Genomic DNA, 16,065 nt, shown 5'->3' with positions numbered 1-16,065 from the left:
GCGGGTGTCCAGGCTCCTCTGCCAAGGGAGCCGTTTCTCAGCTGCTCTCCCGTTTTCCCTAGGGGGGGAAGATCCCGGTCAGATGGACGGCGCCGGAGGCCATCGCCTACCGCAAGTTCACCTCGGCCAGCGACGTCTGGAGCTATGGCATCGTCATGTGGGAGGTGATGTCGTTTGGGGAGAGGCCCTACTGGGACATGTCCAACCAAGACGTAAGCACTAGGGGTCATCCACACAGCTCTGGGGCGGTGGGGGGGCCTGTTCCCCAAAGAAAGCCCTGCCTGAAGGGCTGTCTGCTCCTCCCCAGAGCCTTGGCAGTGCTCCGTTTTGGAGATGAATCAGGCTGGCGAGTGAGAGGATGCAAGGAGGGAAATTGGGAAGAAAAGCCAGTGGGCTGGTAATTGGACTTCAACAAGCTGCAGGGCCTTTGAAAATGTTCAGAGGGTTTACAAGCGGGGAAAGAGCTTTGGTAGTTGGACTGCTGTACTCCGATGCGATCTGCCGAGATAATGAGTGGCAGCTCTCCGCCGGGAGGAACTGCAGTGCGCAGAGCATCAGAGTGGAGATTAACCTCCGAGAGCCCCGGCTCCGACAGAGCTGGGAGCATCTCCTCCTGCTCCCTTTGCTGATGATCAAATGGGCTGGCAGCTGCCTTCCCGGCCTGCGGCAGGGCTGCCTGCAGCACCTCTGCCCACACAGGCAGCTCGGCTCGGAGAGAGGAGCAGTGGGGGGGCTCACCCCCTGCCGTGGCTGTGGTTTTCCCTCCACGAGCTCCCTGAGTCCCTTGTCCTCACGTGCTGCTTTCTCCCCTGCTGCCCTGCAGGTCATCAATGCCATCGAGCAGGATTACCGGCTCCCGCCGCCCATGGACTGTCCCGCCGCCCTGCACCAGCTGATGCTGGACTGCTGGCAGAAGGACCGCAACACCCGACCGCGCTTCACCGAGATAGTCAACACCCTCGATAAAATGATCCGCAATCCGGCGAGCCTCAAAACTGTGGCTACCATCACCGCTGTGTGAGTCTCCCAGCACGCGGAGGATGCTCTCGTGTCAGCATCCCAAGCCTCAGCGAAAGGCTCCCTGAGCAGCTCATGCTGCCGGGGGAGGGACAGAAATTCATAAATCATTTGCCAGGTGCCGGGGGGGGGTGTGGGGTTCTGTCTTTGCTCTGCCTGACAGTCAGACAAAGAACATGTAGTTTTCAGTCAAGCAACAGCAATAATTCTTTGCTATTGATTCTTTATGGTGTGTGACGGTACAGGCTCAGTGTCTGCTCTGCCAGTGCCTCCGTCCCTGTGGCTCCCGCGGCTGGATTACAATGTGCAGGGTTGCAAAGCGCTGCTTGGCAGAGCGGTGTTCCCATGGGACGGGCCTTCCTTGTGGCCTTCCATGTCTCAGGCATGTGCTGGGAGCAAGGCAGTGCCGAGGGGAGCTCAGGGGCATGGAGGGGTGGGTGGGGGAGCGCGTCAGTGCACCAGCTGGGCTCACGTGTGGCAGCCCCTTGGCACCGGCGAGGCTTGTCCCCAGCGGTGTGTCCTGTTGCAGGCCTTCTCAGCCCCTCCTCGACCGCTCCATCCCCGACTTCACTGCCTTTACCTCAGTAGATGACTGGCTGAGCGCTGTGAAGATGAGCCAGTACCGGGACAGCTTCCTGACCGCTGGCTTCACCTCCCTGCAGCTGGTTGCCCAGATGACATCCGAGTGAGTTGGGTGCCGTGCCAGGGCTGCCCAAAAGCTGGGTGCTGCCTGGGACGGGTTGGGGTTGCAGGGAGGTGGGAAGGTCAGTTCAAGGCACAAAGGAAGGGTGTGAGCATCCATCACACTGGTCAGCAGAAGCAACTGAGTCTGGAGGTGGCTGCGTTTGCCATCCAGGGGTTAGCGTGTGGGTGTCTCGCTGATCGGGGTCCCAGCTCGCCCCCAGTGATGCTCACAGGGCTGAGCTTGGGCTCTGTGGCTGTTCCTCTGCTGGAAGGCGTGGAGCAGCTGAGCTTACATCCCTCATCTCGCTTCAAGACAGCAAAACAGATGTAAAGCCCTCAGCTGCCCATTGATACTCCTCCATCTGTCTGCTTTCCAGAGACCTCCTGAGAATAGGGGTGACTTTGGCCGGGCACCAGAAGAAGATCCTGAACAGCGTCCAGTCCATGCGAGTACAGATGAGTCAATCTCCGACCTCGATGGCATGACATCCCTTGTTCAACGGGGAGGGGATGGGGAGGGCATGCAGCGGAGGGGCAGATGTGGGAGGGGAGGAACTGACGGGCGCTGCAGGGAGCATTTGGAGAGGTGCTGCCGCTGCCCGGGGACTGTGACCGCAGACGAAGGATGTTCCTGGGACTCATCTCTAACTGGTGACTTCCGTTCCTCACCAACAGAAGCACACTTACCAATGTCATGGGGAACAGCGTATAAATACATATAAATATGTACAAATCATATATTTAAAAAACAAAACAAACAAAAAAACCCAACACAAAAAACAATGAAGACAAACCAATGTGTGTTGGGGAAGCAAACCCAAACCCTAGAGACCAGACTCCAATCCCACCACCACTGAGCAGTGGTCAAAACTGAGAAGGAGGAAGGGGCTGTTGGGGAAGGGAGAGGCATGAGATGGAGCATCCCGTCCGGACAAACCACCTTCCTTTTTCTTCTTTCACCCTCCCTCCCTGCCCTGGCCCTCCCTGCTCCCCTCGCTCCCCTCTCTGCTCATGAACCGGGTGGAAGTGTCCTCAGACGTCTCCGCAGCTCCCTGCCATCCTACCCGGGTGCCACTCCGGCAACTACCAAAGGACTTCGCTGACCACTGCATGGGGGTTCCGACTCAGTCCAGTTAATGTCTTCATATTGAAGAAGAGATGTACCTTCAATAGAAAACCTTGGTTTGGTTTTGGTTTTTTTGGTTTTTTTTTTCTCTTTTGCTTGCATTTTTTTTGCAAAAAGGAAAAAAAAGGATTAAAAAAAAAAATAATCCATCCTGGAAAACAGAAAGAGGTGTTCCCGTGTGTGTGTGCGCTCGTGCGCGTGTGTACGTTGTCAACCTACCGTGGACTCACTGCTTGTCCATAACCGAAGATCACCGCTGACCCTGTGGCCAGCAGCCGGCCGGTTCCCAGCCCGGGGTGGGGGTGTGGGATTGTACCCGCAGCCCCCAGGAGCGGGAGGTAGCAGGGAATTACCCGGCGGCATAGCAAGTGCTCAGCCTCCTGCAAGCAGGGATGAGAGGATGCCAAGGGCCGGCCAGCGCGGCAGGGACAGGATGGGACCAGAGGAGCCGCCGCCTGGTTGTGACTGGGTTGGTGTCTGCTGGAGAAGGAGGAGAGATGCTCTGGGAAACAGACTGCTAAGGCCTCCAGAGCCTCGGCGATGCACAGAAGATGGCTATGGAGAACTTTTTTTCCCCCCATCTTGTGGACCTGAGGATTTTGATATTGATTTACAGACTTAGTTTTCATGGCTTCAGAGGTAGGTCCATTTGTCTCGTGTGCCTTTCTGTCCATCCGTCCGTCCTTCTCGGTATTTTTCTGCTCGCTTTCTTAAAGCCTCTCCCAGTGATTGTTTCCCTGTTTAATTTGTTTGTTTGTTTATTTGTTTTTTGTTTCACCATTGGTCTCCTTTGCAAATTGATCTAGTTAAAATCACTAGACGCGTGTCAGTGTTTACACAGAATATTGTAAGACTGGGCAATCTAACATCCCTCTGTGGATCGCACTGAGAGTTTATCAAATGAATGAACTCTTAATAAGGCTTTTACTTAGATGATTGTGTGTGAGTTGTAATGATCCATCACCGTGCTCTTGCAGGCACCGTGCTGGCAGCAGGCAGCACCCATGTGGCAGGGGGAGCGGTGGTGCGGGCGGGCTGCCCAGCCGTGCCTCAAGGGCTGCCAGTTCTTGCCGTAATTTAGTGGTGTGGTGGCTCATACGTGTCGAGAAACTCTCCGTCCTCACACATCCATCCCCACCGTGGGGATGCCCCACATCTGCCTGTGCCGTGGGGGTGCCCTGCATCCATTCCTGTCACGGGGATGTCCCACATCTTCCTGTGCCCCAGGGATGCCCCAAGTCCAGCTGTGCCGTGGGGATGCTCCACATCCATCCACACCATGGGATTGCTCCACATCCGTCTGCACCATCGGATTGCCCTACATCCATCTATGCCACAGAGATGCCTCACCAGATTTGTTTGCTGCCACCGAACACAAAGGAACAAGCCCTTCCTCTGCCTGCTACCAGTGCCTGTCCTCATGTTCTGGGTGTGAGCATTGTCCCCCGTGCTGGGGCCCTGGGGGTGCTCTCTGGCTCGGGGGACCCCCGTGTGTCCCAGGGGAGCAGTGCTTGTTTTGGGAGGATGGCAGTTGACACCACCAGTAGATGAAGGACTGGTGATGGGGTGTTCTTGACACCTCCAATTTTATTTCTTTGAATTGTCTAAGGAAGATGACCCACTGCTCTGCTGGAGAAGAGGAAGTAACAAGATGCAGGAATGAGCTTGTTTCAAATCACTGAACTTTCCCCAGAGAAAGAGGCAGAGAAAAACACCCCTTGTTTACAACAGCAGGGACTGCTCCTCATCCTGTCTGATAGACGATCGCTAATACCTCTTGGGATACTCATGGCCCAAATCTGTATTCCAGGATGTTGTCACACCGAATACAACATGCAGATGGAGTGGGTGCCGTGCATACTAATATGCCGCCTCACCACATTGATATTCGCCGGCAGTGAAGGATCCTTTGTGGGTTTTTTTATGATTTCTTTTTTATTAGAAGGAAGCTAAAGGCATTTAAAGAAACGAATGAGAGCGACACAGGCTAAATATCAAAACTCCACCTTTATGACTCCCCTGCTGCGTGTCGCCTGGTCGCGCAAGCACCTGTGAGGCAGCTGGTCCTGCAGCCCCGCTCAGCATCCTCTCTGCTCAGCACCCGGGGCTGGAAGGACGATGCGATGGCACCTTTTTAAACATAAAATCTTTAATATGAAGTGTTCAGTCTTGCCCATCCAACCCAGCAGACTGGGTACCCATGAGTGAATAAACCATGTTGTCCAGGTGCTCAGATGCTTTTGGAGATACAGAGTCCTCCTTTACGTCTTGGTTCAGTTTCCCGGGATGGACGATGCTCATCACTTCCCTGGCCCTCAGCTTGCTCATGCTGCCACACAGCTGTGGACGAAGTGCCGCTGCTCCCATGTGCATGGGAGGGTGGCTGCAGGCAGGTTTCTGGCTGGGGAGACAGTTGCTCTGCAGGCGTCGGTGTGGGAAGGAAACACATCTGGGCCCCAGGACTGCTGCCGATGGAGCAGGGAGAGGCGGAGTGGCACGGTGTTTGCACAGCGCAGGGAATGGGAGGGTTCACCCTGACCTCTTAAAACTTGTGGGATGCCTTCCAAACCCTCGTTACACCCTGATGATGGCTAACTCAGCCCGGCACTTGCCCACTCTTCTTTTTGGCTGGAAGGCAAGGAAAAACGGGGCTGCGGTGTGAGTTGAGGGCTGTGTCGGGTCTAGCCTCATGCAGTCTCTCCCATGCTCCGTGGGCTGGGTGAAGATGCTGATGCCATCATCCTTGGAGGTGATGCCTTCCAGACCACTCTCAGCCCCAGAGAAGTTTCGTGCACCACCCGAATCTCACCCATAGGGAGATCAGCAGGAGGTCAGGGTGGCAAGTCCCCTCAAGAGGTGACATGTGGCCGCACCAGTGCCCATTGGCAATACCAGGGCTGTTGGTCTTTCCACCTTGATGCTTTTTCCCAGCTGGCCAACATCTGATGCCTCCTGTGCTGTGGTGTGGCAAGTGATTTCCATATCCCACTTCTTCTAACCCGTTCTCTCCGCAAAGGTGGCATCTCTGCCTCGTGCTGGGTCAGCAGTGTGAGTCCACCAGCAGTGGCTCAGGGACCTGGAGACATCCCCTCCAGGGTCATGCGAGAGCCCAGCAGCAGGCTGATGGTGCTCAGGGCTGAACAAGGAGACTGAAGGTGGTGCAAACAGCTCCCCTGGGTGATGAGCTGGCCAAGGAGGTCCCCGTCAAGATGGTACCTGAGGGAGGGCCACCTCCTCTCCTGCCTTTCAGTAAAAGGCATTTCATCCCAAAGGGAAGATTTCACCAAAAGCTGTCAGTTTTCTATCTGATGGAAAACAAAGGGGAAAGTGCAAAACAGTAATGTTTGATTTTTGCTTTTTCTGGAAAAAAAAAAAAAACCAAACATAAAAAATTCAGAACACTTCTAACAGACCATTTTACTTCTTTAGAGCTTGCTCTTTCAAGGAAAAGGTGTTTCACAACCTGGGAAACTTTACTGTCCAGGAGTGACAGCGTCATCCCTGTCTGGCCATGACAGCAGAGTTGTGTGTCTTTGGACTGGCCCTTCTTTTCCTTTCTCAGATGCCAAGGAGGAGGCTTTTGCTGGAGTAGGAGGTGCAGGGCACCATCGAAGAGGTGCTGATTAAGTCAAGGCTGTCTGCCAATATTTGCTTCTCTGCATCAACAGGAGACTCCTGGGCCCTTGGCAATAGCTGTGTGACTGCACTGTCCAGGTCATTTAAGAAGTCTCCTGCATTAGTGATGTCATGGAGAAGTGGTCGAGATGCTCTGGCTTTGCCCTGTGCAGAGACGGGGTGTGAAGCTGCAGGCAGCGGTGGGACCTGAGGCAGGAGGCTGTCTCTTACAGCTACTGCTGTGTTTCTGTGGACTGAGGAGTGATGCAGGTTTGGATCCGTTAGGTGCTTTGCCAACACTGAGGGGCTCTGCCAAATGTGGGAAAGAACCAGTGAAAAAAAAGAAGAAAAATGAAGTCGCTAACTGTGGTCTAAAAATGGAAGCTCCCGTTTCACACCTGATCAGTGCTGTGGTTGGTGTTGGAGTTCCTTTCTTCAATCCCAAAGGGAAAGGGATAGCTCAAAAATTTCTTTAACACCCCCCCCCCCCTCCCCCAAAGTTTTGATTTGCACAGAAATAAAAAGAAGAAATAGGCATTTCTGATCAAAGTGAACGCACCCCACAGACCTTTCCTCCAGGCTGGGTTTCATCCATCATACAGGGTTCTGGTGGGTTCATCTGCCATGTACTAGTTCTGGGAGGTGCCCTTTGCTGGTGGACCCCACCGGGACGGATCCTGGCCCCTGGCCACCTCTGCTAGTGGAAACACGGCTGTGACTCCTTGCTCCTCTGGCTGCATCCCATCTCTGCACTGCACGGAGATGTGGCCGCTCGCCCAGGTCACCTCTGAGTGAGCCCACCTCACGCTCACCCTGATCCCATCCTTTCAGGGAAGCGTTTTGCAGTTGTCAGCTTCTCTACGTTTCTATGGCAACTGCAAAAACCTCAGCCCTTTTGTGTCCTTTTTAGTTTTTTTTTTTTGTGTCTCTGTCAGCTTTGTCTTTTTTGCATGTAGCGTTACATCAAAAAAGGGATTTTTGCTACAAAAACCCTTCTCTAAGCTTGGGCCATGGTCTTGGTGTGAGAACCGATGGGTGAGATGGTCACGTCTGGACTGGGTGTTGCCAGCTGGCCTCACATTGCCCCCTCCTGCATCCGTCCTCCGGTGCCAGCCCTGCTGTGTTGCTCCCCTCATCCCCCCACCAAAATCCCCCTTGGCAATTCAGCTGCATTGTTTCCCCCTGGGCTTTGCCCTGTCTTTTATACAGCCCCATCCCTGGCGGGCTGTGCCATGCACGATGGAGGAGGCAGCAGCAGCAGCAGCTTTCTCAATAGCAGTAATTAAAATGAGATGTTGTGCCACTGCAAGCGAAGGTGAACTCAGCCACTCGCACATCCAAGGCAAGAGGGAGCTTTTGAATGTGGAAGAGCAGAACGTATTAATAGCATTATTATGTGCCTCTTTCTAGGAAAAAAAAAAGGAGTGTATTTTACGCCATTTAATGACCTTCGAATTAACAGTTCTTTGAAAGCACTTATGTATATTTAATTTTAAATGTTGCTGCAAGTCAGAGCAGGGCTTGCGATGAAAACAGCAGGCAGCTGGTTTTTAAATAAGACCGACAGACCATTATTTCTGAGCCTGTCAGCTTTTGGTGCTTGTAGTGCTCCTTCCCCTAGGAGAAAACAGGGCTGTCGACCCCCCGTCCCCCTTCCCTTCTCCTCCCTCTGCTCCAGGAACTCCCTGCACACAAGCCCGAGCCCCGCAGGATCTCTCCTCTTCTGCTTTCTGCTCTTCTGCAGGGCAATGGCGTCTTCCCGATGAGCTGGTGTGGAGGATGCTGCTCCGGGCTGTTTGATTCGGAGCGAGGGAAGGGTTGTTTTGGGGCTGGTTTGCAGAGTCTTGTCGATAAAGCTGTTGCATCCCTGCCTGCATCCCTGCCTGCCATCCGAGGACATCCTTGTGGGAGCCAGGCGAGCATCACAGCTGGCCCATGGCCCAGAGTAGGTCATTGGGCATCACCTATGAAGGTTTATTTTTGCATCACCACCACCTTTGTTTTGTGATGGGGATAGATACATTTGCTTTCGTTAGGGTCTGAATTAAGGCTTTTGCCTTTGATCCATAAAAGCTGCCGATACATTTGAGCCACTCTCTGTTCACTTGGAAATCATTGCACCTAAACATTGAATTTGACTTTAAAAAAAAAAAAAAGAAAGGATCAATCAGTTTCTTAGATGAGGAATGGATTTACAGACCCTGTGGCAGATTTTCAAGCTCTCGGAAGCATTAACATCGCTCCAAGGCCACCTGTCCTTGTTAAAGTGCAGATGGAAATGCGGGTGGTTGGGGCCAGGGTTTCACATCCCGCCTGTGCACTCATCCAGGTGCTGTGTGTCTCCTGCTCCCGTAACGTCCCCTCTGCATGGGGAGCTGCAGGGGGTTGTTTAATGCCTGTGTCATCATCTCCTTTGGTGCCTCTTCTATGAAAGATCCTGCCAGGGTGAATCCTGATCTAATTACAGCTTGGGTGCCTTCCAGATTATTTTCAAAGAGCCTGAAGGAGACCTCTGGTACTTCCCAGTGAGTCTCCTCTCAATGTTGGAACAGCCAGAAACTTCTTGAGCGATGACAGAGGAGAAGCAAAGTCCACACCGATGGGACCCCCGTAGCGAGTTGTTTCATCCCATCGGTGGTTTCTCCATTGCTCCTGTTCTAGCTTATGTTTTCCATAGGATTAGTTTAGGTTGGAAGGGACCTGTCAAGGTCATCTAGTCTAACCCTCCTGCCCAGGGGGAATGGCTGTGCCTGTCCCAGCTGAGCTCAGCCTCCTCCAGACCCTGTCTCTGGGAGGTGTGAGAGCTGCTGTCATGTTGCGCTCTCCCATTTTTATGCCCTTGGGCTTTGGTTCTGCATCTGTGTCTCAGGGAGGTCCCTTGGCTCGTGTCCATGTCGTTGGACCCTGATGGGCTGTGTTGCTATCCCAGGGTTGGGCATGGAAAGGAGAGCGGGCATGGCTGCTCTGGTCAGGAGAGGGCCTCGTCTGCTTTTTATGGTGGAAGGGGATGTGAGGTGGGAACCAGGCACTGCCTTTGGGGACTGTAAGTATCCAAGGCATTAAATCTCATCTCTTGGCTCATGTCAAAGAAGTAGATCGGTGCTGGGGAGGAGAGCACATCTGCCTATGGTGACCATGGTGCCCTTCATCTGGGCCTTTCTGGATTGTCAGAGCTGCTCTGGGGACGGTGTCCCAGGGCCATCCATCCACTTTCTCTGGCTGTCCTCCATGGAACAGCATCGTGAGCATCCCTCCAGCCTAGGCAGAGCTGCCCGCTCCCTCCCCATCAGTGTCTGAGCTTCTCCGCTACTTCTGCTCTCCTTCCTCTGGCTGCTGGCATTTAAAACGCCGTGAAGCCCTTGGCTGCCCATCCCCTGCTGCAGCGGCTGGTTGAGGGGTGTCACCGGGTCCCGGCAGACCCTGACACACAGACAGCAAGCGGCGGGGAAGCCAGCTGCATTGCTGGGCGAGGTGACCGTGGATGGGGTGGCCCTGCTGGTGGCAGAGGCAGGATGGCGCTGAGGGCTCCTGGCCCATCTCTGGAGGGGAGGTGCTGGAGGAGGTTAATCTGAACAAACCAGCCGCCTGAATTTTAAGTGGATTAGCTGAACTCCGTTTGTTCCCAAAACAGATGTGCCCTTTTGGGGCAGATGTGGAAGTGGATTAGGCAAAAATCTACTTAAGGCTGCGTTAATTCTAGATAAGTGTAGGGGATTAATGCCTATCCACTTAAAAAAATTAATTGGAGTGAACTTTTCTCTGTGTCCCCAAGTAAACAAGGCTCAGCAGCTTTCCCCGTCCACCAGCCCCAGCTGTGGCTTTCCTTTCTCTGCTCTCCCAGCCCCACATGGTGCCCAGGAGCTGACGTTGCAGTGCGGGTGAACCTGCTCCTCTCTTGATGATTATCCTCAGGGGTCTCATTAGGCAATTGAACCCTAGCGTGAAGGTAGGGGAGGGAGGGCAGGAAAATTACGGTTGCCATCAGTGCAATTATCAATGCTAATTAGCACCAAGCGGGGCTGACGGTGGGAGGTGCAGACCATGCCAAGTGCTGTCTAAGGAGCAAGGTGAGCCTCGCGTCAGAAACGTGGGCTGGGGCCTTGCGGGGGCTTCATGGACAGGTGGCTGCCAAATGTGCCCACTTCAGTTTGTTTATTTTTCCCCACCACACTTTGGGTGAACTTCTTCCAGATTCCCCAGCCTAAATATTTTGGGGGGGGGGGGGGGAGGTCCACAGCCAGAGGCTGCTGGCAGTCGGGGGCTCAGCCTCCCGCCTTCAGGCTGGGGTTAGTGCCCAGGCAGCAGCGCTGTGTCCCAACCGTGGTGGTGCCTGGATGGGGACGGGGCCCTGGGAGACCCCTGCCCCGCTGTCCCAGGGGAGCGGTGGTGAGGTGTGACTCCCCTTTGCAGAAGGGCTGGGTGAGGGCAGCGGCTGGGCCATGCACGGGGAGGCCGTGCAGGAGCCTTTGGTGATACGGGGATGGCTTTGGGGCGCTCCCAGAGCTGGGGGCAGCTCTGCGCGTGCCTCCATCCCGTTCCCGCTCCCACCTGCTGCTCCCCTTTTCCACGGCAGCGCTCGGGAACGCAGCTGGGTTTGCAGTGCTATCCATCCTTTGATCGCTTCAGGTATTTGCGGTTCTGCCCAGGCTGCCCCATTCCCATGGGAGTGGAAGGGGAGAGCGCCCCAAGGCCAGCACGCTGCCTGCACCCCAGCCACACCGTTTGCTCCCCTACGGCCGCGCTGGTGCTGATAACGCCTTCCCTTATGGGATGCCTTCTCATCTCAGGAACGTGGCCTTTTTATTGCTGTTTGTGTGACACCAACACTTACAGGCTGAGATCAACGCCCTCCATGCCACGCTGCTTTGCAGGGGCTCCCATGCTGAAGCACGGGGAGGAGGGTGTGCAGTGTGGGGGGTGATTCGGTGGCTGCATACCTGGGGGATGCTGGACCGTGCTGCCCCCTCCCTGTCCTCCCCCAGCTGCTCATGACCTGTCCCTCAGGTCCTTTGGAGTCAATCCTTTGGGATCGGCCCAAATCATCGGTAGCTGCTCCCAGATCATTTTTGCCAGGACGAAGGGGTGAGCTGCAGGCGCCGTGGCAGAGCTGCCCCACCAGCCGCCCTGCCAGGGAAGGCGCAGGCTCCCCAGGGCACTGCAAACCCCCAAACCCTTCCTGGCCCCGCTGCAGCCGGGCGGGTTGGGTGGCTGTGGCTGAATGAGCTGGGAAAGGCCACGGGGGAAGGTGGTGGCAGAGCCGGGAGCAGCGCCCGCGGCCGGAGCCATCGCTCGGCTTCAGCTTTAATGTGGCCAAACCTGCAGCTGATATAAATCACCGTCACCCCACCGACCTGGGTGCAACCACCTTGATTTACGCCGGTCCCCGAGGACCTGCCCGGCTCAGCAGCGTGTTCAGCATCGTCTGCTGTGCCCTGCATCTGCTGCCTTTTGTAAAACATTATTGGAACTTCTGTTGTCGATTTTTTTTCCAGCCGTTTAGCTGTTCTGCTCCCATTAACATTAATGGGAGCTGTGAGACCCAGTCTCCAAGCGAGGCACTGAAAATGGACCCCAGTGCATAAGAAATGCACAGTGATATCTTTTCCCCCAGTTGAAGCTCTTTTTTCTTTTTTTTTTTTTTTTTGTTTTTAAGATAATCTCAATTTCTCTTATTCTTTCTCCCCTGCCCCTTTTTCTGCCAAACACTAAATTACTAAATAAAAGTTTCATTACTACCTGGGTTTGCTAAAAAAACTATTTTCATTCAGGAGAATGATGAATTTTAATAGGACTGAAATGTCAGACACAGCTGGAGTTGTTTTTTGAAAGCATTGGTGTATTTGGAGAGGCAGAGAGACGCCCAGCAATAATTAACACCAGTGAGCCCCAGTTATTGGTGGCCCAGCAAAGGGACACAGCGGTCAATTGCTTTGTTATTTAATGTGGCACCTTTATGTTTCCAAGGTGCAATTGTATATTAAAAGCATCTTTGCCTCTATGAAATGGCTAAATAATGGGATTTTGCTGCTGCGCGGCACTTCTTGGTTGCAGGGAGAGAAGGAGGCGCTCCTGGGGCTGCTCTTCTGGTTCGGAGAGCTTCTGGCTTCCCCCCCAGCAGCAGCGAAAAATGGCTATTTTTTTGTTTTACATTGGAAAAAGTGATTTCATGGTGCCTGGTAGTTTGCTTTCGCTTTAGACCGGGGGGATGCTCATATTGCAGGGTGGGGCATGGGGAACATCTTCACTGCTGGGGGACATGGTAACTCTCCCACCCCCAAAGTCAAATCTCAGCCTCTGCTCTCTGAAGCATCTCGGCTTCACAAAGAAACACGTCTCTTCCATTCTTTTTTTTTTCCCCTGAGGAAAAATTGAGAGCTTTCAGTGAAATCATCACTTTTCTGACAGCATATTAATTAATCGCTGCTTTTTGTGGGTTGGTTTTTAGTTTTGGTTTGGGTTTTTTTTTTTTTTAGAGAGGCTGTATCTGTCGTGAGAAGTCTTTGGGTTTCGCTGGGTGCAGAACTCACCGGCCGGGTTGTGGCGGGTCCCAGCTGCGAAGGAGCAGCCTGTGTTTTTGGGGAGGTGCACCATCTCCCAGCACAGGACGTGTTTATTCTCACCCGCTTTTTGTTTCCCTCCCTCTTGCCTTGCAGGGGCGTTGAGTCCAGCATTGCAGCCGGGCAGCAGCACCAGAGAGGGGATTGACACCGGTCCCCAGGGACCGCTCCCCCCACCTCCCTGCCACCATGAGATGATGCTGATCCGGGAGGTGTCCACAGTGCCCCGGCAGCCCTGTCCCCCCCGAGCCGCGGCGTGCCCTGGGCCAGCCAGCCGTACCCTGTCCTGTACATAACCAGTGAGATGTCTGTAAAAGATTTCAACCCTTGTAATTTTTTTTGCCCTCCTCCCCCCACCCCTCCCCAGCCTTCCACCAATTTGTTGATTGTGTTGAAATTGTCAGAGTTTGTAACAGTAACTTTCAGAGAATATTGTACTAAAGAGAAAATTGCACTCAATAAAAATGATGAAATAAGCCCGATCCCTCTCCTTCCTCTTCCCAGGGGTAGCCTTTCTGCTGCTGGTTTCCCTTCAGCTTGGAGCTGGGTGAATATTTGCCATGAATATTCATTTGGGGAACTGGCAGTGCTCCATCGCTCCTTGACTTACCTCGAATTTTGATGTCTATCAGATTTGGCTCTCTGGTTTGTAAATGAAGTGACTTTATTCTCGGCGATCCCTATCAGAGTTTGCTTGCTGCGGAAAGCCAGGAGAAGGAATTTTCTTGGCACGGGTTTTTCCGCGAAGTACGTTTCAAAGCCCTCATGTGCAATCGCTCAGAGAAGCCACGCTGGAAGCACTGACTGGGATGAAAATGCCGTCTGCACTGGGGGAGCGTGGCGGCTCCTGGCTTCCCCTGTCTTGCTGGAGCCTGTCCGTTGAGAGGCCGTGCTCAGCTTGAACCTGGTTGCCTGAAGGATTACTGTAAATGATGGCATGACAATGGATTCTTCCTTTTGCATCAGCTACACTCGGGCATTTTATCCAGCGGGGACCCCACAGCCCATCCAGGTGATGCCACCTGAGGGCAGCTGACCCCGCTGGCGCTGGGTGACCCCAGGGAGCAGTGTCCGGCTGGCGGCGAGGGCTAAAACGGGAACGTTTTGTAAAGGGATAGGTCTAGAAATACGCAACGACCCCAGGTGTCTGGGGTTCAGAAAGCGGAGCTGCTGCTGAGAGGGCTTTGGAGATGGGGGTGCGGGCTTCCCATGGCCCGTGCTGTTGGGGTGATCTTACAGGGAGGGAGGCGGCTGCTGGTTCCACCGCAGCTGGGGCTGGCACGTCCCCCCGCGCCCTGCTGCCCTGTCATCTCAGATCAGCCGTATTGCTGATGCGGGGCTTTCTCACGCCTGCTGTCGGGAGGTCTCTGACTTCTTGCTGGTCTCCAGGGCCATTAATTGCTGGGGGGAGGGGGGTACTTTAGGGGGTTTTGAGCAAGTGAGTTCCACGTGCTCGCAGTGACGGCTCCAGGTCCCTGCAGGCAGGACTCTGCTGCCCTGGGCTCACACGCACAGTGAGCTTTGCCTCACGCTGTACGCAGGGGAAGAATGGCAACTCCAGAGTAACTGGGGTTTTGGATGTTTTGGGGAATTTTTATTTATTTTTTTTTTCCAAGCCCATCTTGACAAATGAAACCAGAAGTGCCTCTGCCATAAAAATCCAGCCTCCTGGCAGGTCTTCGGACATGCAAGATGCAAACAGGCAGCGGCTGATGGAGGGCAGAGCTGAAATTGTTTGTGTGTATTAAGTTGAGTAGATACTTGATTTAATGGGCTACTGGTGTGCTTTAAATGAACATTCATGTTTCTTGACCCCCCTGGGATTTGGGGCGCAGGGAAGTGTATCCCTTAGACAGGTCGCCCCGAGGTTCTCCCCTTAAATAACCTAAAGACATTTACAGCCTGTGCTTAACATTCCCAAAGTAGCTTGCCTGGGAATAGCCTTTTAATAGGGTCTGGAGGAGCCCTGCTGACAGTTTGATGCTTTAATGGGCTCGGAAGGGCGGCAGCTGCGCGGGGTCGCTGCCGGAGCCCGGAGCCGCTCAGCAGAGCCCAGCTTGGGGCTGGTCCTGTGCTGGCCGGCAGCATCCTGGCCTGGGGCCAGCCAGACGGACCCTCACCTCCCTCGGACCGGTGCATACAGCTGCGGGCTCTGGCCCCTCTGTCCCTTTTCCCAGCCACCAGTTTCGCCTGCATCCCAGCTGGAATGAGATGTCTTTTACCCAGGCCCCACAGAGTCCAAAAAAACTTTCCCTGAGCTTTGAATATAGACACAGGCGGCTGTCACAGCCGAAGCAGAGACTAACTCTTAAAATGAAAAATCTTTCCTTCATGGCTCTCAGGTTTGAAAAATGGAAGCAGCATGTTGGCTCCAATTACTCTGCAGCAGCTCCCAGAAATTTCAATATACCTGATACTCTGACACACCAGCTTGATGCCAGCCTAACTCAATCACCGTCAGTAGAGTAACTCCTGATTTACACCACTGCAAGCAGAAAACTGAGCCGGGACTGCTCTCGACACGGGAGGCACGATGCTCCGTGGGGTGCAGTGGGGAGGGCTGCCCCCAGCGGGGTTCAACTGGGGGGTCTGGTGGAAGACACTTGCTCTTACTCCATCGCTGAGGGGCAAGCTGCTCCCTGCAAACAAGGGAGAGCTCTGGGCTGAGGACAGCCCTGGCCAGGAAGGTATCGGCTGCGCAGAGACGTGACAGTGAAGGAGGGGGAGGTCTGAGGCACACAGGTTCCCAGTCCTCTCCCACCTCCCCTCCATCCTGCGCTTGGCAATGAAAGACAAATAAAAGACAAGCCCAAGAGGACTATAGGCTAAATTGTAATTGGAGCAATATGGTCCGATTATGAAGTTATGTGCCAACCCGTGTTAAATGACATCATCTGCTGGAATTACTGGAGATGCCACACGCCTGTTAAAAGTGCTGGGTTTTTCCTGGAGGATGGAGCCAGGAGGACTCGGATGGAGCAGGGCTGAGGCTGCTGCTGTGTTGAAATCTCCTCCAGACCCTGTGGGAGAGGTTTTCAGGGATGCTTTTGAGAAAGCCACCTCCTG

The 16,065-nt window shown here is 54.0% G+C and overlaps 1 protein-coding gene across 1 annotated transcript in view; it reads left to right on the top strand.

Moving 5' to 3' along the window:
* Positions 1–13,475, top strand: part of EPHB1 (EPH receptor B1) — an 86,057-nt gene extending 72,582 nt beyond the window's left edge. Inside the window, exons 13-17 of the mRNA XM_055817327.1 lie at positions 63–212; positions 824–1,017; positions 1,547–1,702; positions 2,079–3,466; positions 13,096–13,475. Of these exons, the coding sequence (XP_055673302.1) occupies positions 63–212; positions 824–1,017; positions 1,547–1,702; positions 2,079–2,187 (609 nt within the window). The 3' untranslated portion in view covers positions 2,188–3,466; positions 13,096–13,475. The remainder of the gene's footprint in view (positions 1–62; positions 213–823; positions 1,018–1,546; positions 1,703–2,078; positions 3,467–13,095) is intronic.
* The last annotated feature ends 2,590 nt before the right edge of the window (positions 13,476–16,065 follow it).

This window comes from Falco peregrinus, chromosome 12 (assembly GCF_023634155.1).
Source record: "Falco peregrinus isolate bFalPer1 chromosome 12, bFalPer1.pri, whole genome shotgun sequence".
Lineage (NCBI taxonomy): Eukaryota > Metazoa > Chordata > Aves > Falconiformes > Falconidae > Falco > Falco peregrinus.
Note: the sequence above shows the minus strand (reverse complement) of the source record. Positions and strands in the feature narration are given on the sequence as shown.